This window comes from Anopheles merus, chromosome 3L, assembly GCF_017562075.2.
Source record: "Anopheles merus strain MAF chromosome 3L, AmerM5.1, whole genome shotgun sequence".
Classification (NCBI taxonomy): domain Eukaryota; kingdom Metazoa; phylum Arthropoda; class Insecta; order Diptera; family Culicidae; genus Anopheles; species Anopheles merus.
In genome coordinates this window covers 31,244,658-31,268,438 of record NC_054085.1, presented here as the reverse complement: position 1 = coordinate 31,268,438, position 23,781 = coordinate 31,244,658, and the positions used below count along the sequence as shown (strand labels likewise).

The 23,781-nt window shown below is 43.4% G+C and overlaps 2 protein-coding genes across 8 annotated transcripts; one reads left to right on the top strand and one right to left on the bottom strand.

Annotated features, from left to right (window-relative positions):
- The first annotated feature begins 999 nt into the window (after positions 1-999).
- Positions 1,000-17,124, top strand: LOC121598911 (bestrophin-4-like). Of its 7 annotated transcripts, none has more exons than XM_041926278.1 (6): positions 1,000-1,177; positions 8,014-8,298; positions 11,879-11,989; positions 12,073-12,244; positions 12,816-13,646; positions 15,215-17,124. In XM_041926278.1, exons 2-6 carry the CDS (start codon positions 8,228-8,230, stop codon positions 16,088-16,090), a joined length of 2,061 nt encoding a protein of 686 aa, XP_041782212.1. In that variant the 5' UTR covers positions 1,000-1,177; positions 8,014-8,227; the 3' UTR covers positions 16,091-17,124. The 7 variants fall into 7 exon arrangements, with proteins under 7 accessions (XP_041782212.1, XP_041782206.1, XP_041782211.1 ...); XM_041926272.1 differs by having other exon boundaries at positions 1,002-1,132; positions 12,816-13,706; XM_041926277.1 differs by having other exon boundaries at positions 1,002-1,177; positions 8,069-8,298; positions 12,816-13,706.
- Positions 17,118-22,908, bottom strand: LOC121598909. Its single transcript, XM_041926270.1, has 2 exons — positions 22,506-22,908; positions 17,118-22,431 (listed from the first exon to the last, which is right to left on the bottom strand). Exon 2 carries the CDS (start codon positions 22,428-22,430, stop codon positions 18,267-18,269), a length of 4,164 nt encoding a protein of 1,387 aa, XP_041782204.1. The 5' UTR covers position 22,431; positions 22,506-22,908; the 3' UTR covers positions 17,118-18,266.
- Positions 22,909-23,781: the final 873 nt, after the last annotated feature.

Here is a 23,781-nt window from a genome sequence, read left to right as displayed (position 1 = left end):
ATGAGTTACCTCATTTGACGTTTGAGCTCAAGCACTTGTTATTGTTTGTACAAATACTTCGATTCGTGTTTAAATCATGTTTAAATTAAATAACTTTGTTCTGATTGTATAGAGTGTAGCTTTATCATTTTTACAGCATAAAATCAAGAAGTTTAACACATTCATGAGTAATTCTCATGTGCAGTTCGTATTTACCCAACAACGATTGATTGTTTTGAGTTGAAGAAATTGCCATTTTTATCTTTACAAGATAATTCATCAGAAATAATGTGTTTTTTTTTCTCTTACAACAAAAATGTTCCCGTGACATGAGTTTGAAAATGTTTTGGGAGCATATGTTGCCAAATCGTATGGACGAGCTGTCATAGACTCCGGGCCTAAAGCGTCCAATTCCTGAGTTCTGACCGTAAAACAAAATAAGATATATAGAGTTCTCCTTCTTCTTCTTCTTATTCTTCTTCTTTGGTACAACAACCATTGTATTTCAAGGCCTGCATGTACCATTGCATATACCAAAACCATGAGCTTGACTTTCAGGGACTTATTTATTACCATAGAAGGATAGTCAGTCCTACGTATGGGGGCACGGCCCATTCGGCGCTTGAACCCCTGACGGGCATGTTGTTCAGTCGTTCGAGTTGACGAATCTATCACCAGACTGGCACACATGTAGACTTAGATAGGTTTGAAAAGCTGGTTGTGGATTAAAATCTTTGAAAGCTTATACGGCAAATCTGTACAGCAACTTAAGCAAGAAACAGCTAGGAATACACTTTGTTTCGTGCTTTCTCGCACTGTCACTCATCATCTCGTTGCGCCAGAGTGAGAAAGCATATTTGCTTTGCTGTTTCCGGGTTTTAAAAGAGGCAGCAAACGTCAACCCGTCTATTGGACGCGTTTAGTTGACGGCTACGCCTGCTGAGTTCCTGCTCCCAGGTAGCCCGCCGCTGCGTGCATAGCCCGTTCGCGCTGTGATGCGGATTACGCGCTGCAGCGGTCACTCATTTCGTGTGGTTGTCGGGTTGCCGCGCGCGCCCGCGTCCTGGTACCGCGGTTCGGCTTCGCATTCGGCCGCACGCAGCAAAGGGCATCGGATCGCGTTTTCGCTGCCGCTACGAGAGTCGGCGTGCCGGTGTGTGTTTGTAGAGGTGTATTACTGCGAGAAGGGATTGTGGCGGTACGTTGTGAAAGGTCGGGGCGCGGAATGTAGCGTTCTGCATCGTTGCGTTCCACTGTGCGTTTGTTGCATTTATCAGCTGAAAGGAGGGACACGCTGAGAAAGATCACGGTGAAAGGAGTGTTCTTATTAGGGGTAAATAAGGAAGGCAATGGCTCAGTGATTCTTGTGAGTGTTGTGAGTCTTTGTTTTTTTTTCCTGTGATAAAATCTAGCATGCTGAGAAAATGCCTTTCCCAATGCCACCGTGGTGGTGCTGCTGCTGTTAGTGTTGTTTGTTTGTCTGGCGGGCTGTGTGTAGAGATTTGTTTGCTGCTTTATCTAAACTGCAAAACAAATCCTTTATAAAGTGTGCGTAGAGTGTTTGCGTTTGTGTTTGTGGAAACTTGATAGATTTATTCGCTCGCATCGGTAACGAGGCTGTCACCTGTGTTTGCCGGTTGGATTTGAGCTTGGTATAGGTGTAATGTGAATAGAAAAAAGAACATACCACTTGCAAGACAAATCACGGCAATGATAAAACCTCGCGTGCACGTGATCTAAAAACCGCGAAAAAAACCGCCGCGACCGATGACATCATCGTAGTTCCATCTCGTTCCGCAAACACAAAAAAAAAGAGTGAATGGAATCTAAGAATCATTTTGATGCAATAAAACCCCCCCCCCCCCAAGCCAACTGGTCGAAAATACAAAGGCAAGTTCTTTGTGCGGAAAGATTTGTGTGGACGCAGTCGGTCGCGCCCGTCCGTTCGTTGAGCTCTACTGATCCTCAAGCGCGGCAAAGATCATCAGTCGATCGTGTGTTGTTGCTGTTGCGCCTCTTGGCTGTTTTCTTTTCCATGCTTTGTAACCTGTTTCGTGTGTGTGTGTGTATGTGTGTGTGCAGTAAGGTTCCGGTTAAGATAAAACTCAAAATATGTTAACCAAAAACTAAAGTTCGCCATTTTATGCGCATTTTTTTTACTGAATTTTGTTTGCCACACTAAAGTATCTCTTTTATCCAGCATATTCCATGGAATCCAACCTTCACTTTGTTTAAATATGTAACGGTTATAAACCTGCTTTCCTCGCGTTTTTGATGAAAAAAATAAAAGATCCCATGTGTTTTAAAATGGTACATGCCAAAATGTTGTAGCCTTTGTGGTAGTAAAACGGTTTCCCTTACTTCTTTTTCAAAAACTCTTTCGCGATCGGTCGAGTCACCGCCGGAACGACGAGGCTGGTGATCTGCACAAATACATCATGCGGTCATAAAGCGCAAAAGCAAAGCGGGACCCAAACATCGAAACATCGTCATAAAACTGGCGGTTTGTTGTTTTGTATGTTTTTGTTTTGCGTTTAACTGCAGCTCACAGCTTCAGCACATGCCGGCAGACGGTGACAGCGACGACTGGCGTGGCCCTCAACAGTCACGAGTGGATGCAGGAGGCCGTCCAGCTGTCTCTCTGTCTCTTTGCGGTACGAAATCCGCTGATAATTGTTATAAATAAACATCACTTTGTCCGAACACTGCCGGGCGTATAATTTCACCCATCTTCTCTACGACTACAACAGGCAACCATGCGTGTTTGCAAAACTAGCGAAGCGAATCGTTTCCAAGTACCTTGGGGGAATGCGTTTTTGCGTTGCAGTTTCTTTTCAGAATGTGTCAAACATTGATTAGCGCGCTCAGCAGTCGCGAGCGAATGCACCGACTGCAACGCGCGGAAGTGTACGCATGCAACGGCGCAAGTAAATGGTGCATACACAAACGTGCGCACTCGACATTAATGGGTCATTTCGTTCGGGAGCGGTGGGGAAAAGAAGGATAATCTTGCTTAAGGAGACAACCGGCAAGTGTACCGAAGTGTAAGGGCTTGTGGTTTGAGTTGATAATTAGCGTGTTGAAGTGGAGCCGAGCTGGGACTGTTTTATTCATTCGATAAGGGTGATTTAGATCATAATAATGGCTCCGCAAATCGCTCTCGAGGGAAATGAGGGGTGTGGGCGCGCTAAACAGATCTTACGATGAAGTGTGGAATTATACCTCCCATGCCAAATCTAAGTCGAAGAAATCGCCATATTTCAAAAAGCATTAGAAGCTTTAGTCGGTAAAGTAGCAAAGAATCACGAATCAGTAGAATCATTAATTAAGACTCGTAATAATTGACCGTGAAGTATGTAAAGGAATGCTTCAAAGAACAGATTCATATGTTTTGTCAGTCGTAATTCTCAAAAAGAATAACTAAATTATTGATTCCTGAAAAGTGTAAAAAAACACAACTAAATATTCAGAGTAAAGGTTCTCAAAAGGAATCAGTGCTGAATTGATTCCTTTTAAGAATCATTAAAACAGTACAATTTAAAGGTTAATTATTATAGATATTTAAAACACCTGATAAAAACAACACATAAAGTCTTTGTTTGTAAAATAATAAAACAGATTGATTTGTTTGTACGATGAATCCTGTAAGATGATTCATAACACGAGATGCTTTACATTAGCAAACAAATCAGGAGTGAGTTCTTTGTAGTGGTTCGTTGCTGGAATCGATTTCGATTCTGGAATAGATTTGGGAGCCGATTCGACTACGAAACTGCAATCAAAATCGGCTCCGGAATCAGAATCAGCGTCGGAATCGATCTGGGAATCGCTATTTGCTACTGAAGCGGAATCATAATTGACTCCAGAATTGGAATTACCTCCAAGTATATTTGGATTATTTGTGCCTATCAATGCGAAGCATCATTGGACTCAAACTCCTATTCTTATTGGAGATGTAGAAGCTGATTCCGATTGCGGACCCGATTCTGATTCCGGAGCCGATTCAGATTCTGGAGCCGATTCCGAAACCAATTCTGGAGCCGATTCCGGAACCAATTTTGAAGCCGATTCCGGAATCGATTCCAGAAACTGATCCCGAACCTACTATCGATTTCTGAAATCTTCGGAGCTAGTCGGAATCGATTCCGATGAAAACTTCATTTTTCCCATCACTAGTTCTTTGAGCTTATAAACGAATAAATGAGCGATGCGTTAGGGAATTGTATGCTACAAAGAGGCCAAAACAAGTAACAAAAAATGCGAACAAATTAAAAAGAAGCTAGGCGAGGCTAAACTAATCACGATTGTTGTGCGAAAGAAGAAGAAGAAGTAGTAGAAAAAGGAATGGATCGTTCTTCTGAACGATGCATTCCCAACAAAAGTCACCTCATATAATTATTTACTCAATTTTTAGCTTTGTACGAAAATGATAGAAGGCAAAAGGCAAGAAACCGGATTGATATTCTCGTCTTAGAGCAAAAGGAGTTATCCATAAATTACGTACAGGCTTCAGCATATGTGACAGTGTTTTCAAAAAGAAGGAGTCTGTTACAATAATTTTCAATTCAGCAACCATTTGACTGCCTGCACAGTATTTTTATAGTGTAATTATAACATCCATTGCAAACTACAGATACAATCGTTACGAGCCTGCCACTGTAATGGGAAGCGAATGGTTGGTAGATAATTATTTCCCACCCCTTAATTGAAACAGAGTGACTGGCCCGGGCGGAATTCCCGTGCGAATAGCGCAACAGCAGCACCAAGCACATTCGCTCTTGGCTCTGGTAATGTTTGCCGGCTACTGGAAAATTGCACTGCAGTTCCTGAGGAAGGTGGGGTGGTGGTACCGTTCTAATACATTCTGTGATCGCCGTAGAACAGCTATGTTGCATTGCGAATGCTGTGTGGAATCTCCGGGGGAGATCTATTTCAGTCTAGTATCTAGTTGCAGTAGAAGTAGGAGTTGATATGAACCATACAGAGTCTTCCAGGGGTTCTCATAGTTGTGGGACACTTCCTTTACTCTTTCTTATAGTGAACTTCAAACGATGGAAATTGGACTTTATGGTACCCTTTTTGGACAGGCTCATTGGAAATTCCTATTGGATTTGTCCTTCAAGTGTGCTATAGAGTCCAATTCCCATTACATTAAGTTCATTTCACGTCAGAAAGAGTTTATAAAATGTCCCACATCTATGAGAACTCCTCAAAAACCCTGTAAGAGAGTGTATGACTAAAGCGACATTAGACTTAATTTTTTGCACCCTTGGACAAATTCAAGAATTGAAAATAATTTGCTGTTTTGTTATTTTGTGACATCCGCTCAACATAATGTTTTATATATGTCGCTCACACACAAGCATATTTCGGTCTTTTGCGGTTGTCCGAATTGATTAATTCTCTCATCCCCCACAGTAAAGCATCATAAAAACGCTCGCTCTCCATGCTGCCAGCAGCCATGTGACCTTGAACTCCCTGTCGCGCGCGATCATTGACGCCGGGTGGGGAGGTTTTCGCGCGGTCACAATCAACGCAGCAGCGAGTTGTTCGCACATGGTGTGAAGAAGTGTGCGCTACCAGGAAAGCGTTTGACGATGATAGAAAATGAATCACGTTGTCATAGCATCGGACGATAGACGGTCGAAGCAGCCTGGTGCAGGCCAGATTGAAGTGTGCTATTTGCCCGCTGGTAGTTTCGCTCGTTGGTCATCATCATCATTAACAGCATGTTTTCGTGACAAACAACTCAAATTGTGGTTGTGAAAAATGGATACACGAAGCCTCTGTAGTGACGTGTTTGTTTTGTTTTTCTTCCTCTAAAAGAGCAAATAAGGCAGTTTGAATGAATGCAGTAACAACGCCTCCACTTTGCTCGGGTTTGCGAGTAAGAAGAGGTGGGGGTAAATTTGATGAATAATCATTACCATTTGTGGGTGGGTGGTATTCAAAGGGTGTATTTTGCAATTTCCTTGCCGTGAATTACCGGAAGGAGGATATTCTTTTGAAGTCAATGGGCGTTTGCAGAGCGACTGGGGCAATTTTTCCCGAGCACGTGTGGAAAGTCACTCCTTTGGATTAGTTTTCAATTGTTGGCAGTAGAGGAAAATGATACCCTTTTACCATATTGCTATCATCGGCAGTCTTGCATTATTGTGGTAAAAAAAAAAACATATTCTTTTGGAATGCCTACACACACACACACACGTCATAACGAGCAAGTCATTCTTCTATTTCTCCTTTCTCTTTTGAGCCCTTTGAGCCCTTTCAAGGGCTGACTAAGGTTTTGTGGCTTTTAGTAGTTCAACAAAAATTTGGAATACGAGGTCATGGGGAATGGATAGCACGAACGAACCCCCTTTCCGAAAACATGAATCGTTTTTGTCGCCGGGTTTCATTCATTAAGCTATTTATGCTCAGCGTAGGTCAACAATTGGTTACGTGTTGTGTGTGTGTGTGTGTGTGTGTGTGTGTTTGTATGCTGTAAAGGTGCTGGATTGGTCTGTTGGACGATTTTGGGTGATTTGTTTGTTCTTTTTGATCAGCACTTGACTAATCTGTGTGTAAATGAAGTTAGATTAATGGGAGTTCCTTGTATGAAGAATTTATGCTGGAGTTCGTATTGACAAATATGAAATTGCCTAAAGTCTAAAGCTATAAAAATATTTTTTTAAACAAATGTTATGAAGTGTTTGACTTGTTTTTATTATATTTTTTTGAAATTGATTTCAAATGCCATTTATCAGTATGTTCAAAAAAGAATGTTAGATTTGATTTTATTTTAAATTTTGAGATTACATTTATTGTTTATTAAAAGAAGCGAAGGCAATTGATTTGAAGCTCAGTACACATAAATTAAAATAAATAAGTTTATTCATTGATTTATTTGTTATATTTAATGCATCATTATACTTATTACACCTTAAACTGGGTAACACCAAAATATCTTTTTTTTCAAATTTTAACTTAAAATATAGTTAAAGTAAGTTTCTCTAGCAAAAATAAATCACTAAACATGTGTAAAATTTGTTTGAGTTTTTTGTTTTGGTTTTGTTTTAAATTTTTGATAATTGTTATGACTGGGACAATGACTGGGATTGTAGTCTCCCAAGCTGGGAGAAATATAAAACGTGTATTAGTAACAGTGAGCTATGTATTGTAAACCTGCTCCTGGTCACGGCACCAAACCATCAATCAGTCGATACACGTTACTACATGTATTTTTACATATTGAGGCGTTTTTAACTATCCACAATTTATTTTGTATCTATTTTTGTTAATTATTTTTATATTAATGCTTCCCTTTTTGAGATATAATTTTCCAAAAGTAGAAAAAACTGTTATTTTTTTGGTATTCATTTGAATGACATTCAATAAACCCAACTACTTACTATAAATTAAATTACTCTTCGTTTATGGTTAAATGCCATTCGAAATTCTTCTACAGCCTCTGACTGCACCTTCTTTATGTCTCATTTGACTGACGTTTTGTCCCACTGAGCCCTGTGAGGCTCCAACTGAATTGGTGTGATCTCTGTACCACACCTATTTGCCGGACTATTTGCCGAATTGGCCGACATCATATCAATGTGCTCGTTAAAATTGGTACTTTTGCTATTTTTGCCCCAGTCTACGCCCCAATCCTACAGTGGTCGACTCTCGTCTCAGAGGAAATGAAACGAATGTGCGAAGAGTTCGTTTGGGGGGGGGGGGGGGGGTTAGTCCGATGATGAAGCACGAATATACCCCGGGCCCAGTCTACTAAAGGCATGCCGGGACCGGAAGAGCACGTCGCACAGTCGTAGACAGACACGGTCGAGTAAAGGATCGTCAAACGGTGCGCGTTCCCTTGCTTGTTGGTGTGGTGAATCATACAAAGTTTTGAACGAAAGCACACAAAACAAATGAAGCAAGTGAATTAAATTAACAGTGAGTGGCTTTGAATGTGCGAATTTAGTGTGGTTCCTTTGAATAAGAATTAGTTTCAACTTTTAACTTCTTTACTAATAATCGTTAAATTTCTGATTCCGGCAGCCTACGCGACAGTGAAAAAGTGTTCCTTTTTTGAAGGTTTTATTTTTATCCCAAGAAATGTAAATGTATCATAACTCAGTGTGAATCGATCTCGCCGGCGTCCCCTGTATTTGAAGCGCGATCATACAAAGTGCCGCCAGTGTTTGTGGCGCCGGAGAAGCAGTTATAAAGTAGCAAATAGAATAAGGAAAAACACCTACAAACTCCCCTCACCATGACGGTCACCTACACGGCGGAAGTGGCCACCTGCCGAGGTTTCGGCTGCTTCCTGAAGCTTCTTGTAAGGTAAGTTAAAAGACACTTTGTTACTACCCTTTGTCTTATCAGTGTCTGGTGTTGTTGCTATCAGCAAATCAAACATTTATGTTAGCTTATGCTCAATCGGTCGACAAAAGTGTTCCAGCGATTATTGACAGGGACAAGGACGGTGAACGCAACCGCAGACACTTCGTGCGCAATTATCACCCGACGCAGCACGTTTTCCGCTGCTCATCGCGCTCCCGGACCAGATCAGAAGGTGTGAAAATTAGACACTTTGGGCAATGTTTCTCACCAACGCAATGCCATCTTCAGTTCTAGGATGAGTGTTATGCTAAGAAACGGAACTGACTCACCAACTACATTTCTGGCTTGGTACAACATCGTTGCTACCAACCTGTTGCTGACGGTTTTTCTCTCATTATTCAAGATCAATCTTATCTGCATAATGCACCTAATGCGCAATCGATACACTCCTTTCTGCGCTTCCTGCAGTGTGCAGACAAGCAGAATGAATCCTTTTTGACGCGGTAGAGCCACACATTATCGTCAAATTCTTGACGGAGATGACATCATTCGCGTCATCAACATTGTCAACCTTAATGCATAACGCATGGGTTGCGAGCATTCTGGGAAGTCATCGCCTCTATCTGCGTAGCATGTTGCTAAATGAAATTAGCATATTTTAATCAATGCTTTTCTGTTGTTGCTTTTCTATCGTCTACTCCATTGTCTGGTAACATCATATTAATACACTTCAATTCATTTTGACAACAGCGTGTCAATTAAGATTGACTTGCTGCAACACACGTTCAGTAATTAATGACTATAATTTTATCACCTTTTTCGCTAATGACGACCCTATTTGTGTGTGTGTGTGTGTTCGCTTATCAGGTATGCTTTTTTTTGGGAAATTAACAAAAGTAGACCTGGCGACGACCACATTTTTCTGTCGACGGACAACAGGTCGCTGTGATATCTTTCTTGAGGAACGGTCTTATCATTCCGCTGTTTTGGTAGTTTCCCCGAATTAAATAAGCATACCGTGTAACGGCTTCAGGAATTTGTCTCTAGGTTGTGAGTCATGTTTTTAGATAAGCCGTACAATAAATGTTTGTTTTGTTTTGCCCTTGATTCAATTAGGTTTTATGATGCTTGCAGAGAACCATCTTTTTCTTGCGTAATTATGATATAATCTGATTTCGTTGAATCACTACTATACTGCAGCAGAGTGTTGCGAGAGTATACAATGGACACGGGCAAGTTCAAGCTACTGAACGCCAGTGGGAACGACTTGTAACGTTTCTTCAAGGCTTTCGTTTCCTTCTTAGTAAAGCTTGCAAGGTTGCGATGCTTGGGATTTCCAGCACAAAATCCCAAAATGTCATGATCAATGCTCTTTAGGTCACTCGCGAGCGAAATCAATTCTCTCGACGAGGTTTGCTTCATTTTTTTACTGATAAGCTTCATCCTATCACTAATCACTCAGATGCTCCGTTTCCTTCTCAAAAACTGATTTTAATTACCCAATCGCCAATTTTTAGCACTCTCTGTCCCTAGCCGAACGCTGGCTTACGCTCGAAGAAGGAATGGAATCCTCATCTCACGCTAACCTTGGCCACATTGCTTTAATTGGCCTCGTGTAGGAGAACGGTTTTTTTGTTTCGCTGCCGTCGATAGTAGCAGAGCACCGGTGCGGGTCTTCAACAGTCATTTGAACCCCCCCCCCCCCCCCGCAAACCGGTTTGGTTTTTTGCTGAGACCAATACTCACTAGGCCTTTGGTTTTGGTGATGGAGGCCTTCAAAGTATGGGAAAATGTTGTTGGACGCTTGTTGGGAAGGGCTCGTCCGAAAAAGCTCGTGCCCGGTGTGGCCATTATGTCACACGCACGCAACTGGGGAAGTTGGTTCTTTGTTGTTGCTGTTTTTTCTGCTCGTTGTTGCCGGGACGCACGCACGTAGTGTGTTATAGACGCTGGCCAATGTAGCAAGTAGTAGGCAGTGCAATGTTCCCATTACGGTAGTTGTTATGGAGATGGCAGTGGAAAAGGGCATTAGAAGCTTTTGTCAAATCCTCCTGGAGAGTTAGTTTGCGTTAAATTTTATTTAATATATTCAGCACACCTTATTTACACTATGATGTTTGACAAACGTCATACGCAAGTATGACTCCATGGGCTGTCTCTCATTGTACAGACAAATATTACATTTTAATTTGATAAAAATGATAAAATGAAATGTTTATAACATGACATTTCTTATATGTCCCAACCATTTTCCCAAGCTTAGGTTTATAAATCTTATGGTTGAATTGAATGTTTCCTTCAGGAGCAAATTTGAATCGTGGATTCAGTTTTTGATTCAGATACATCAATCTAAATAAATATTTTTTAAGTAAATTTTCTGAAAATCTGATTTTCAGTCTTTTAGAATCATTAATCTCCAAAGATTCATGCAGATTATGGATCTAATACTGATTCCAAAAGATTCATGAATCTACAAAGATCTATTCATCTTCTAGAATATAATTTCCATCGCTTCATGTATCTCCAAACAGTTCGATACCGCTAAAGATTCACGTATCTCTTGATTGATACATGCTGTTTTGCTATTAATTAATCTTTATCGACTATTCTCATTACGTCCCTGCAGATTTTAATGCAATTAAAAGAGATTGTTCGAGATTTATACAAGCTTGAAGTCATTTCAGATGTATGATCTCAACAATCCTGACAATTATCCTTTTTTAACCCTTTATCATCTTGAAAGCCTGTAAAGGCCGGCATGTCCACGTAGGACGTTACGCCAAATAGAAGAAGAGGAACTCTTTATCATGTAGTCTTGGTATTTTGTTGTTTATCCGTGTTGGAGATACCAACGATCTTGGAGATAGTGTGTCGCATTCAAGGAATGATCGTTGGCGATGTGTATGAACATGGTACAAGAAATATAAAGAAGAATCTCAGAATGTTTGAGTCTGAGTGCTTTAAGCACCGAAAATCTTGAAGTTATTCTATAGCAGTTGGATTAGGATCTACTGCTGGGATGGGGTGAGCTAGTTCTAGGATGTAGGCTCGGGATCCTGCCAAATATTTGAAGCAGAACCAATTAGTCCCCTACTAATGGAGTTACGTACCTAATAAACCTTGAAGTCTTCAATACATGTTCAGAACATCCCTACTAATGGAGTTACGTACGTTTACCTAATAAACCTTGAAGTCTTCAATACATGTTCAGACGACCTAGGTCTTACCTGTCCCAGTTTGGGATCCATTCATGGTCTTTCTCGTCATCTCTGAGACCATAACATCGTTTACATTGTTGTGGATAGCATTCCTCAGCAAGAAATTAATGCGCAAGTTGACATGCTCAGCATTTGCAACGACCTTATCAGGTTGAACCTTTATTGCGATTCACAGCTGCGCAAGCATCAATTAAAAACTGAGAGAAAATCGTATGGGAAAATATGTCACGCAATCGATTGAATTCGAATTATTGCCTCGTTGGTTTTGCAATTTGTGTCGCGTTAATCTTGAAAGCTGTGTGATATTACTCACTTATTTCTACATTGTCTCATTTTATTGCTCTTTCCTTTGCACATTGCAGATGGCGCGGTAGTATCTACAAACTAGTATGGCTGGACCTAACCTGTTTCCTGCTTCTATACTACGTGCTCAACATTACCTACCGCTTCGGGCTATCGGAGGACCAGAAACGGTACGGACTATCAATTTGCTCCATTTTGCTCTATTTTTCCGCAATTCTAATGTTCTTTCTTTCCCACTGTCCCTCATTTTTAGGATATTTGAGGAAATTGTCAAGTACTGTGCGACGTACAGCAACCTGATACCGCTTTCGTTCGTGCTCGGCTTCTACGTCACCATCGTGATGACGCGCTGGTGGAACCAGTACACCAGCATACCCTGGCCGGACCCGATTGCCGTCTTCGTCAGTGCCAACATTCACGGTCAGGTACGGTATACGCCGCGGCCGCAGGAAGCAAGATTTGCCTCACAGTCCAGCGGGCGCCACGCTTCTCCCGCATTCATGAGCTTCGAATCGATAATTCACGCCCCACCCGTCGTCCGCTTCTCGTGTGGTGGGAAAGGGGTTAACATGTGGCACGGTGGGTGGCAATATTTGTTCATTCGATTCCCGGTTCGAGTGTTGGTGGCTGTGCGTCAAAAACAGCTGTCGCGAACGTCGTGGCAAAAATAAGGACAATATCAACATCGGGTTGTAACGTGACTCTTGACACCGTTTAGAAAGCGATTAGGATTGGACGGTGTGGGTTTATCGTTGCGTAGGCCATTGACCCTCTCGGAGTACGGACTGTGGATGGTTTCGGTATCATTAGTAGGGGAAAAAACAGTCAAAAAGGATATCCGATTACGATTTGATGTTATTATAGCAGGACATTAGCGGCCGGACATTGTCACGCTAATTGTGGTTCAATATTTACCTATCGTTTTGGGAATGACGCCCCACTACCATTCCCGAGATTACGTTCGATCCCCGTTAATCGCTTTCTCTTTGATTGCAGGATGAGCGAGGCCGCGTGATGCGCCGTACCATAATGCGCTACGTCTGCCTTTGTCTCACGATGGTGCTGACCAACATTTCGCCGCGCGTCAAGAAACGCTTCCCCACGATCGAGCATCTCGTGGAAGCCGGTCTGTTGAACGAGAACGAGCACAACATCATGTCCCATCTGAACCAGAAGTTCCCGCGCCACTCCAAGCACTGGTTGCCGATCGTTTGGGCGGCCAGTATTGTGACGCGCGCCCGCAAGGAGGGCCGCTGTCGGGACGATTTCGCGTCCAAAACGATCATCGACGAGCTGAACAAGTTCCGCGGGCAGTGCGGGCTGCTGATCTCGTACGACACGATCAGTGTGCCGCTGGTGTACACGCAGGTGGTAACGCTGGCGGTGTACAGCTACTTCCTTACCTCCGTCATGGGCCAGCAGTGGGTGGAAACGAAGGAGCTGGGCGAGGGTGTGGTGAACAAGATCGATCAGTACTTTCCGATCTTTACCACGCTGCAGTTTTTCTTCTACATGGGCTGGCTGAAGGTGGCCGAATCGCTCATTAACCCGTTCGGCGAGGACGACGACGACTTCGAGGTGAACTGGATGGTCGACCGGAACCTGCAGGTGTCGTACCTGATCGTGGACGAAATGCACCACGAGCATCCGGAGCTGCTGAAGGACCAGTACTGGGACGAGATCTTCCCGACCGAGCTGCCGCACACGGTCGCGTCGGCGGAGATACGGGAGGAACCGCCGCAACCGTCGACCGCCGACATCGTGGTGAAGAAGCGCGAGGCGGAGGTGATCCCGGTCGTGCCGACGGCGGTCCGGATCGATGAAATGGTCGGTAAACAGAACCAACCGGTTGAGTATAACTTCCCCGCGAATCCCAACGACGACGAGGTTAGCAAACGAGTGCGATTGCGCGTTCTTACGATGCCGGTGCGCTCCCGCACGAGATCGGTTCCGGGTTTATTTTACCCGTACGGATCGGCTACTCACTGGTATTCCTCGGTGATGGCACTTTACCTCTTTTTCAACAACAACAAACACAAGCTCTTTTCGTTCACGTATTTTCATCTAGTTTGTGGCGGTTGGGTCGATAACGCTCTCGCACGCACCAAACCCAACGTGTGCTTCTTTAGCCCGTCTCTATGTGCGGGCAACCGGTAACACACGGCGGTGGTTGGTCGTCCTCAAAAATGTTCTGCTCGTAAGAAAATTAACAAATGCAAGTGCCGTACGCTCGCGGTATGGCTCGTAGTGGACAGACCAATAATTCGATTGCACTCGCTTACTAATCGGGACAGTACCTTTCTATCAAGCTCCTCCACTGCAGATAGACACTTATGTCACTGCTGGTAGTAGAGGGAGAGCTAATAAGGCAGTTGAGTAGTATAACTAAATCTTACTAACGTTTATTTGAAAGACAAATTCCGGTAACTTATCTTTAGAACTTATTCTGCTTACTTCGAGGATATACAGGCTCATTGTACTAAAAACTCAAGTTCAAAATTCATCAACTTGTACTGATTCTAGACAATTCACTAATTTTCGCGACTAATTTTCTGCGAGATATGTGTACTAAAAACATTTCATTTTTAGTACAAACTCAAGAGCAACCGTGCTTGTTGCGGATTTGTAGTTTTTTTTTTTACATAAAATCAACTCTCGCTATTTGCAATGCTACTCTCGAAGTTAGCCATTCTTTCGTGCTGAATGAAATAAGAATTGACAAGCGAAAATGTCACCAAAAATTGTTGTGGAAAATGTGTGGTTTGTCTGGAGCCTAGCAGTCAGTTTTAGAGCTTTTTGTACAATATTTTTCTATACTTACCATAGAAATTGTATACTTTAGAATGTCTTTCCAATCTTACCGATAGCTTTCCTTTCAATAAGTTACAGCATAGGCCTTTTTAGTACATACGGACTGTTTATTTCTTTCTTAACATAATGTCAAGCAACTACTTAACATCGGTGTGTGACATAAGGTTCTTTCTGTCGTCCTATCCTACTCACCTCTGGTTCCTTTAAAATTCCCTTGAATGCATACTATCCTGCTGCACTACTAATCATGTCTTAACCTATAACATTCAGAGAGTGGACACGTTCGGGAATGGTTTCTGAAGAGCCTGCTCAAAGCAATTTTGTCTAGAAAGGGACTAATAAGCTGTAAAAAGCATTACAATGGCGTAACGTGTAATGCAAATTGCATAACTTTCATGATTATTTCTAGAAAAATTGCATACATCGAGGGGTACTATTCTTTTATACTATTTTAACGAAGTATTATCCTTCGGACATTGTTGCCATGCTGGAGCTAAAACCATTCCGAACAGATTCACTTTCTGATGCTACATTTACATTTGACTCGATCGATTTTATTTACAAACGTTTCTTACAACTCCCAGATGGATGATAACGTGAGCGGCATCCACTTCAACACGTCCGATAAACCGATCTATCGCGGTGGCAGCTCGGCCACCAGCCTGGCCAGCGTGGCGGGTACGATGTCCCGCGTCAACACGGTCACCTCGGCGCTGAAGCGGTTCTTCAGCAAGGACGAATCGAGCCGCCCGAACAGTGCGACCCCGGACGCGGCCGGTTCGGTCCCATTCAAGTTCCCTGGCTCGGCCAGCTCGAACAATCTGGCCGGTGGACGCATTCCGGACCGGGCGATGGGCAGCATGCGCATCACCGACCAGGTGATCGAGGAGGTGGACGAGCAGCTGACCATTACGTCGATGCAGGGCAACAACGATTCCCGCCCAACCGCTGCCAGTCTGTTCGAGCACGGACCACCGAAACCGAGTGAACCGGTCGATGTGCCGCAGCAGGCGTACAATCGTACGCAATCGTCCGTCGCCCACGGGTTCCATCATTCGCAGCTAACGCCACCGTGTGGTGGGGACGCCATGCTTTCCGCTTCCGCGCCCGAAACGGGACGCTTCGAGCACAACTACGTCCCGCTGAGTCCGACCGATCCGGACGCCGTGCCGATGGTAGCGTCCTCGACGGCACTGCAGGGCATGATGGATGAAACGGACCGCGTCACGACGACGTTCAACAGCGAGGAGACGGAGAAGGAGCAGCTGGAGCGCAAAACGCGGCTGCTGGCACGCTCGATCAGCAAGCAAGCGGTGCTGGGGCTGATCGATACCGACATGCTGCTCGACGAGCTGACCCGCAGCACGGGCGATCTGGAGGGTTCGGAGAAGAAACCACCGCAAAACACGCCCGATGGCCCAACGTCGGACAGTAACAGCAATGTCGACACGACCTTATGATTTTATCTGTCCGATGCGGCGGACGAAAACGTGATCGTGGTCAACGTGAAGGAGGGCAGTGCCGATAGGTAGCAGATCTAGCACCGCATCGTGCATCTGCCCGTCCGCGGATGGAACTGGAATTGAAGCGGGAAGCGCACCAGCGATTCCGCTGTTCCAATCTCGCCCAAATCTCTTAAGGTGCGCGCGACACATGAAACAAAAAAAAGGAAAATCGCCCTCTCTCCCACCCCGTCTCGAAATCTCTCTAAAACTCTCTTTTCCCCGTGCTACACATTCCCCGCCGTTGGGGCCGTGCGTGAGGCAGCACAGCTCGGTCCCGACACGTTCCATAGTTGCCGTAAGCTTTTATCGTCAAGCGATGGTGTGAGAAAGCGCAGGAAATTGGTAAAACCGTTTCCCGCATGAGAAGCGTGTTCAGAAGTTGTGATTGTAAAACGGTCGGTTTTTATTTTACAACATAAAAAACAGTATTTTAGTAGTGCAAGTGGCCAGTTGTACTAACAAAGGAGAAACGGGATCTAATGGCACCAGATTACGATGCACAAAGTGTGTATGCAACCGGATGAGCTGATGGTTGCCGGCAGTTTAGCTTTAGCTTAAGATTGTTGCAAACGAATGTGGCCTGAACGGAAACGGATGCGCCTTATGTGTAGATTAGCCTTTCGTCAGCATATGTAAGTCCTTGTTGTGTCAGCAGCAATTTTGGAGAGAACAGCAACCGGCAGCGATAGCTAACAGTGCGGTATATAGCTTTTAAACCTTAATGCTCACGTGTAAAGTATATTTAGTTGTTGTATCGCTTTTTTAAACGGCTCTATACATCGGGTGCCTCTTTACTCTGCGAGTGTACTGTTGTATTGTATTGAAACCATCGCAGGAAGCAGGTTCAACGGCGTAAAAAAGATAGGAGATATGAGATTTTAATACAACTATGTTATGATATTTACTGAAGGTATGAACCATTATTCGAATATCGTATGAAACATTATTCGAAACATTTTAAGCAAAATAAATGCTTTTCTACTAATGATTACCGTTGCGTGTGTGTTTTTATTTCCAGAATTTAGTGCTAGGGGATTGTAATTGTATCAATGTATTTACTGTATTTAGCGAATGAAATGTTGGACAGCCTGGACAGACGTCCCGTGGTACAGCTTGCAACTCCTTCTACAGTAGCAACTCCTCTAGCAATCGCGAATAGTACAGCCGATCTTAGTAGGCTGTGATAGCATAATGTAATAGTCAGTCTTAACAAAGCAACCAAAAAGCGTGGATCTCTTTAGGTACGGTACAGGCAAGCAGAAATAAGTGGCGGTTAACGGAATTCCATATTTTCCGAAACCTCGAAGGTGTGGGTCGCTATAGTCGCTATGTTTCAGAAGCGGCTAGTGAAGTGACCAAGTTAGCAGCAATGGACGCCAAGGCCAAGTCAATGCTGGCGAGTTTAATCTTTGGTAAGTACTTAGGACATATTCAGAAGAAGGCCATGACGAAGAAAATGTGGAATGTTCTCAAAAAATACATTCGCCAAGAAGACCTCGGGAAAGCAGGTGGTATGGGACCAAATCACCCGTCTTATACCTTCAACCTTCAACAACTTGAGGACCTGATACGGGAGTTTAGTCTGCTTGGGCTTGAGCTTAATTCTTCCGGTAACCTACGACCCTCTGATGACTGCATGACAAAACCTAATCTGAACAAACTTATAAGTTGATGAAGACACGTTTGCTAGACGACGAATGTAAGCGCTAGAATAGAAAGGAAAATTTCAAAGAGAAGCCTACTGCATTCGTTGGAGACATTCGAGTAAGAAATAGAAGCGAAAAGTGTCACAACTGTGCAAACAAAGACCATATGAAAAAGGACTACCGAATTAAAATGAAAGCCAATAAGGAGATCGACAACTTTACGGAAGACTACAAGAAGTGTTGATGGACTTCGGCGAGGGCTTGACGTCCAAATACCAGCAGGACAAATTTTTGCGCGAGCGTCTGAAGCCTCTTAAGGACGGCTGGAAGAAGCTGTACCAGATGTGGGAAAATAGGCAGGAGCACCTCGCAGCGTCATGAGTTCAAGCCTCATATGGACCATTCCTTTCTAGCAGGGACTGACTATCCAGCTGCGTGGTACTAATAAGTCTTGAAAGTCTGCATCTGGAAAGAGGATCGCTCTGTTATGCGAGCGTATCATCATCTTCAGAACCATAAAATAACACTAGCAAAACGTGTACTACCCGATTCGTTAACGCGCTATCCTTTAAACGGGTCAAAGCACCATTCACATCGGTAGAGTTCAGCCCACGCAGGTCGCCAATTATACTAGGCTCATCAACGTAGACGCGTATGTCGATGTATTTGGGCGGCATCTCAGACATCATTTCGAGCCTTGCCATCAGTCCCATATGTTCGCGACACACAAAAAATAGCCTATTACGGGACATAAACGTTCCGGAAAAATTCGCCACTTGCCGCTTTAAACTCGAATTACTGTTATCACTCCCTTTGTACTGCTTAACCCAGCTGGGTTCAGGTAGGAAACGCCATGCATCAAGCAGGCAGTACGTGGCACCCGCATATTCAGCTGTCTCGGGGGCCTTATCATGCCACCCGTGTAAGTAATAGGGACGCAAATAGTTGTTCGATAACAGTGGGCACAGAATATGTTGCTCTAGTTCGAAATCGGTGCAGCGCAACGCCAATGTGTTTAATGTTTTCAACGCCAACACCAGCCGCGAATCAACAGTGGCATGCAGGTAGCCTTGTTTTAAACTCAATGCTCGAACCATCTCCAGGCTTTCTACCATCAGCGCGTAATCAATCGCCTGCCAGCCAAACAGAGTGTCCTGCACCTGAATGCAATGACGTTGCGCTGCCAGCGCGATCATCTGCTCTAAAATGGGCCTATGTTGGTGAATTGCCAACCGAAACATGGCCAAATGGAGTGCGGTTCGCCCGAATGCGTCTCGCTTCTCGATGGCGTCTGGATCCGTGTCCAGGATGCGCTTGATCGCTCTTCCGTCCGTTTCGAGCACTGTCAAATGGAGCGGTAACACATTGTTGCCATCCATAATCGAGAATCTGTCCATCATATCACCGTAGCTCCAGTTAAAATTAAACTTACGTAACTCTGCGTAAAATAAACGTACATGGCGCGTATTCGACTCTTTCGCTCTACCTTCGAACAGATGACGCATGGCGAAATATTCCTCAATTATACGATGCACAAATATTGGACGATCGTCGACGATACGCTCTACCAGGCCCGTCTTTTCGTTCGCAGTCTGCAACTCCTGCATGTATTCCTTGGCTTTCGAGAGTGCATCCGCATCAAAATCACTGTCATGTAGGTCTTTTACTCGTTTGCTCAAATAGAAGTGCGCGAATACATAATATCCCAACGCCATGTGCCCCTGAAGAGCTTCGTGCGACCGCTTTGCTGCACGATTCTGTGCCTCGACGGTAGCAGCAGCCGCGTTGGTGGAACCAGTTTTACTTGTATCGACGATTTCTAGCTTCAGCTTGATGAATCTCTCTATTAGCTGTGTTAGCTCCATGCCTTTCATATAGCCGTGCGAAACATCCATCTGAAGCGTTAAAGTCGCGGGGCAGAAGTAATCTTTTATCAACACCTCAAACATCATCTCAAAAAATAGGAACTGCTGACGAAGCTCTCCTATGTAATCTTCAATAGTTGTTAGGAATTTTAAGGACAGTTCCATTAGTTTACTTCTCGTTACTTTATTCTCATCCGTATAAGCAGTTTTCCTTCGCAGCCTATTTTTCAAGTATGTTAGCTGAACCTCTTCTGAAAACTTTCCAACCTGCAGAAAGCAAACATCTCGCAATGCTTGTTTGAATTTGGCCTTCAACTCGTATGGACGGCTTGCGATCCACATCCTACTTATCCCATCAAGACGATCCAGCATGGAAAGCAGTGACAAGGCAACAGTTTCATAATTGGGAGAAATTTCATCAAACCCATCGAAGAAAATAATCATATTTCGTCCGTTTAGTTTGGAAACGAACAGTCTCAACAGTGTTAGTTGCTCGTGGGAAAATGCGACCGCTTTCGTTTCATCTAGCACAAATGTACCATTTTCAATGCGCAATGCTTCTGCGCAGCTTTTGGCTGTCTGTCGTTGGGACGTCGTCGTCACATCCGAGCTTTGATGAATGTTGCCTAGCTGTGCGGCCATGTAAGCGAACTGGAATAGAATATGCACTGCACGCAATTCAGTCATCGCGTTAGCCTCACCTTCTTTCGCAATTTCATTTAGATCATAGGAATACTCAATTGCATTGAATCGTAAAATCCAATGTTCAGAGTTTTTCGTTTCGAGATGCTGCGCCAACCAGGTGATATACGAAGATTTGCCATTTCCTGGAGCGTCTAAAATGACTATCCTTTTACTTTCCACCTCATTTAGATCGATCTCGTTAGGGTTATCATCCTGTATCAATCCTCGCGTTACATATTTATCCTTCAATGTAGAGAAGCGCTCCTGATTTAAGCTTAACGGAAGCTGTTTCAAACTGAGCAAGTGAATTAAAAACGAAAGCTTATCCGAATCCCTGATCAGCTCACGCACCGTTATGGTCGTTCCGTGGAGTGTTAATTGACGTTGATCAAGTACTGCATAAGATTGATGACTTAAGCAGCTTACGTTTATATTCCCCTGGTTAATTACTGTAGCTGGACTTAATATTATGATCATCCTGGAATGTGTTTGCTTGGGTTTAACTTTTTTAAGAACTTTCACCAGCTCATGCTTTTTTGACTCGTTCTGAACTTCTATGATCAGTACAAGTGGAGCAGTCAACCAGCATAGCACACTCTCTACCGTGTCCTGCCATTGTTCGAACGTTCCTTCCTGGATGATAAGGAATTCAAATGGGTTTCGAATTTCCGTCAAACCAGCTTTGATTATTTCATGCACTACCAACATATCGTAAGCGTGCTCCTTAACGCTCGGACTGCTATTTGATGACATGCGAGCCAGAAGCTCTTGATATAGCGGAATCGCCTTCACCTTTGACTCCTGCAGTTGAAGGCCCAACTTCTCAAGCTCCTGTTGACGGCTCACGGTGAATCCTTTCAGCTGAAGAAATTGCAGCTGATAAAATGTTGTTTTCCAAATCCGTTCAATCTGCTCATTCTCCAGAGGTTCCGGATCCGGGTCCTTTACGTAGTTGAATAATTCTTCAAACATCATACTGTGCGCACAGCCGCCTTCCACCATTGAGACACTTTCGAACTGTTTTTTGCATTCGTCCGTCAGCTGTACCTCATTCAGCGTGCCAGTAATGAGAACAAATGATTGGAAATACTTTTCCACCAGCGCATTTGATACCGTATCAACGGGTAAGTATGAATTGCTGCTGGAATCAAACCTGTCACTGCCACGATCAATAAATCCTTTCGAGCAGCATATGCCTTTATCTTCTGCGTCCTTCAGAGCATCAACTTTTCCATCCAGCTGTTCATACTGCTGCTTGAATTGCTGCAGGAACAGATCGTTTGGATTAAAAAATTGAGCCTTAATTTTGTAGGAATCTTTCTTTATGCACGTGGTAACATCAACGATATTCTCCACTATGGCTTTGCAATACTTGCTGAACAGTGGATCTTTGAGGGTAACTGGTTTACGATTATAAACTGCATCCGCCAGTGCACCAGCGAGACGCATGCATTCGGAACATTCACTTAACGAGCGATAGAATTGTGTGTATTTGTTAAGTTGTTTAAATTTGTCTAGATCAATTTGACCGAAGCTCGTGTTTGAGTCCGCGATTGAACCGAATGTTTCCTCTAACCATTTGAAAGCGAACGTGTAAGGTTTCGTTAACTCCTGTACCTCCGGCGATAGATGGGCGTTGGTGCAGAGCATAAGCACAGGCTCTACATCATCGCTACCGTGCCGTAGCTTATCGTAAAAACTTTGAAAGAGGGGAGCAATTGCAAAGGGTGCGTCGTTTTGCCTCGTCGTTATTAGGTCATTCAGCGTTATCTGGTACTGGTTGGGGTCAGCTTTGTGTTTGGCTTGGAAGAAGAAACTCCCTTTCTGATCGCCATACTCAAACTCAAACAGTAAATCATCAAATTTGCCTCCTTCGAGATCCTCACATTTTAGGTTGCAGAAAATCGATTTATCTTGTTGCATTCGTCTGTTTAGCGTTTGTGTGAAAAGCACCAGAAGCTTCACCTGATACGCTATACCGTGAGTGAAGCATTGTAACGTTCGTCGCTTGGGGTCTGCTTTGGTTTTTTTACTTGGTCCAGGTGCGCTTCCATCATTCGGAGCCTGAAGTGTGTTATCCGCAGGGCGTTTTCCAAACATTCTACAAGTTCGAAATAAAGAAGTTTGACTAAGGGGTAGAGGTAACAAGGGAGAATGATACAAGCTTGCGATTACCTGAAGAAAGATTACAAACTTACGATAGTTTGTCTGATTAAATAGAACACTGGCAAATTAAGCACTCGTGTAAAGATGTCTAAAATCGAACCACAAGTTCACGGAAAAGACACTAAACCGAATAAATTACACATATAAAACGTCCAAAGATTGATTACCGGTAGTCGATTCGAGCCAGTAGTCTAGAGCTTCCATTGAGCCATGACCGAACGATTGGGCAGACGCATGGTACCACACAACTCATCAAAAATTACACTTATGTATGTACAAATCATCAGCTGGGTTCTTATTTTAATTCATTGTACAAATACTCTTTACACAATTTATTTGCGCACTCTATACGGGTTCGCATCTACGTCGGCTCGTCGCGGAATTAAAACTGATACTGGGCCGTCGATTATGGAGGTCAGCAGTTGGAACGGTTTCGACCCTATCTGCACTGGAAAAGTGCTGTAAAAGTGTCCGCTTAGGATATTGATAACTCATATCTATCGTCATATCTATCTAACAACATTCCAGATCTTCGCCATGTGGCAGAAATCGGCAAAAAAACATACATAACAGAATACGTACAATATCATTATGGCACAGCCAGGGTTAAACTGTATCAACAATGAGCATTTTTAATGTTCCGGCCAAACTGATAAGGCTTAGCACTACGTCAGAATGCATGCACGTCAAATGAATTGCATGTTTCATATTCAAGGTGGTCAACCGAGATCCTAAGTAGCTGTAGGAATCAATTGGATTGCAGATGACCAATACCTACCTCAAGGAGAGTACAGTCTGTTCCCGAGGAATCTGCGTATCTCGAATATCCCCGTAGTTTGAATTTCGCGGTTTTCGACTTGATACGATTCGTGTAGAATATTCTGATTAGATTCCTTTAAATTTGACAGCTGCGTGTTTTTTTATGAAAATATTTTAATATTTTGAAATATTTCATGTTTTTTTTTGAATTTCTCTAATGTTCAAAAAGCATGTGCGGGTTACCAATATGTACCTAGTGCGGATTACCGAGCGTATACTATAGTCACTGACTGATCATTTCTGGTTACATTTAAAATTCTTATTTGTACTACTGATGCCCTACAACTGATTTTTATGATAGCGTATTTATTGGAATCGATTAAGATTCGTTTTGTTATCCCATTTTCGCAAAAGTGAATGTGGTGTTGTGCCAAAGAAGAAGAAGAATGTGGTGTTTATAAACTATAGAGTAGAGGCAAAATTAGCAAACAAGTAAAACTGGGTGTGAATGCAACCAAAAGATTTC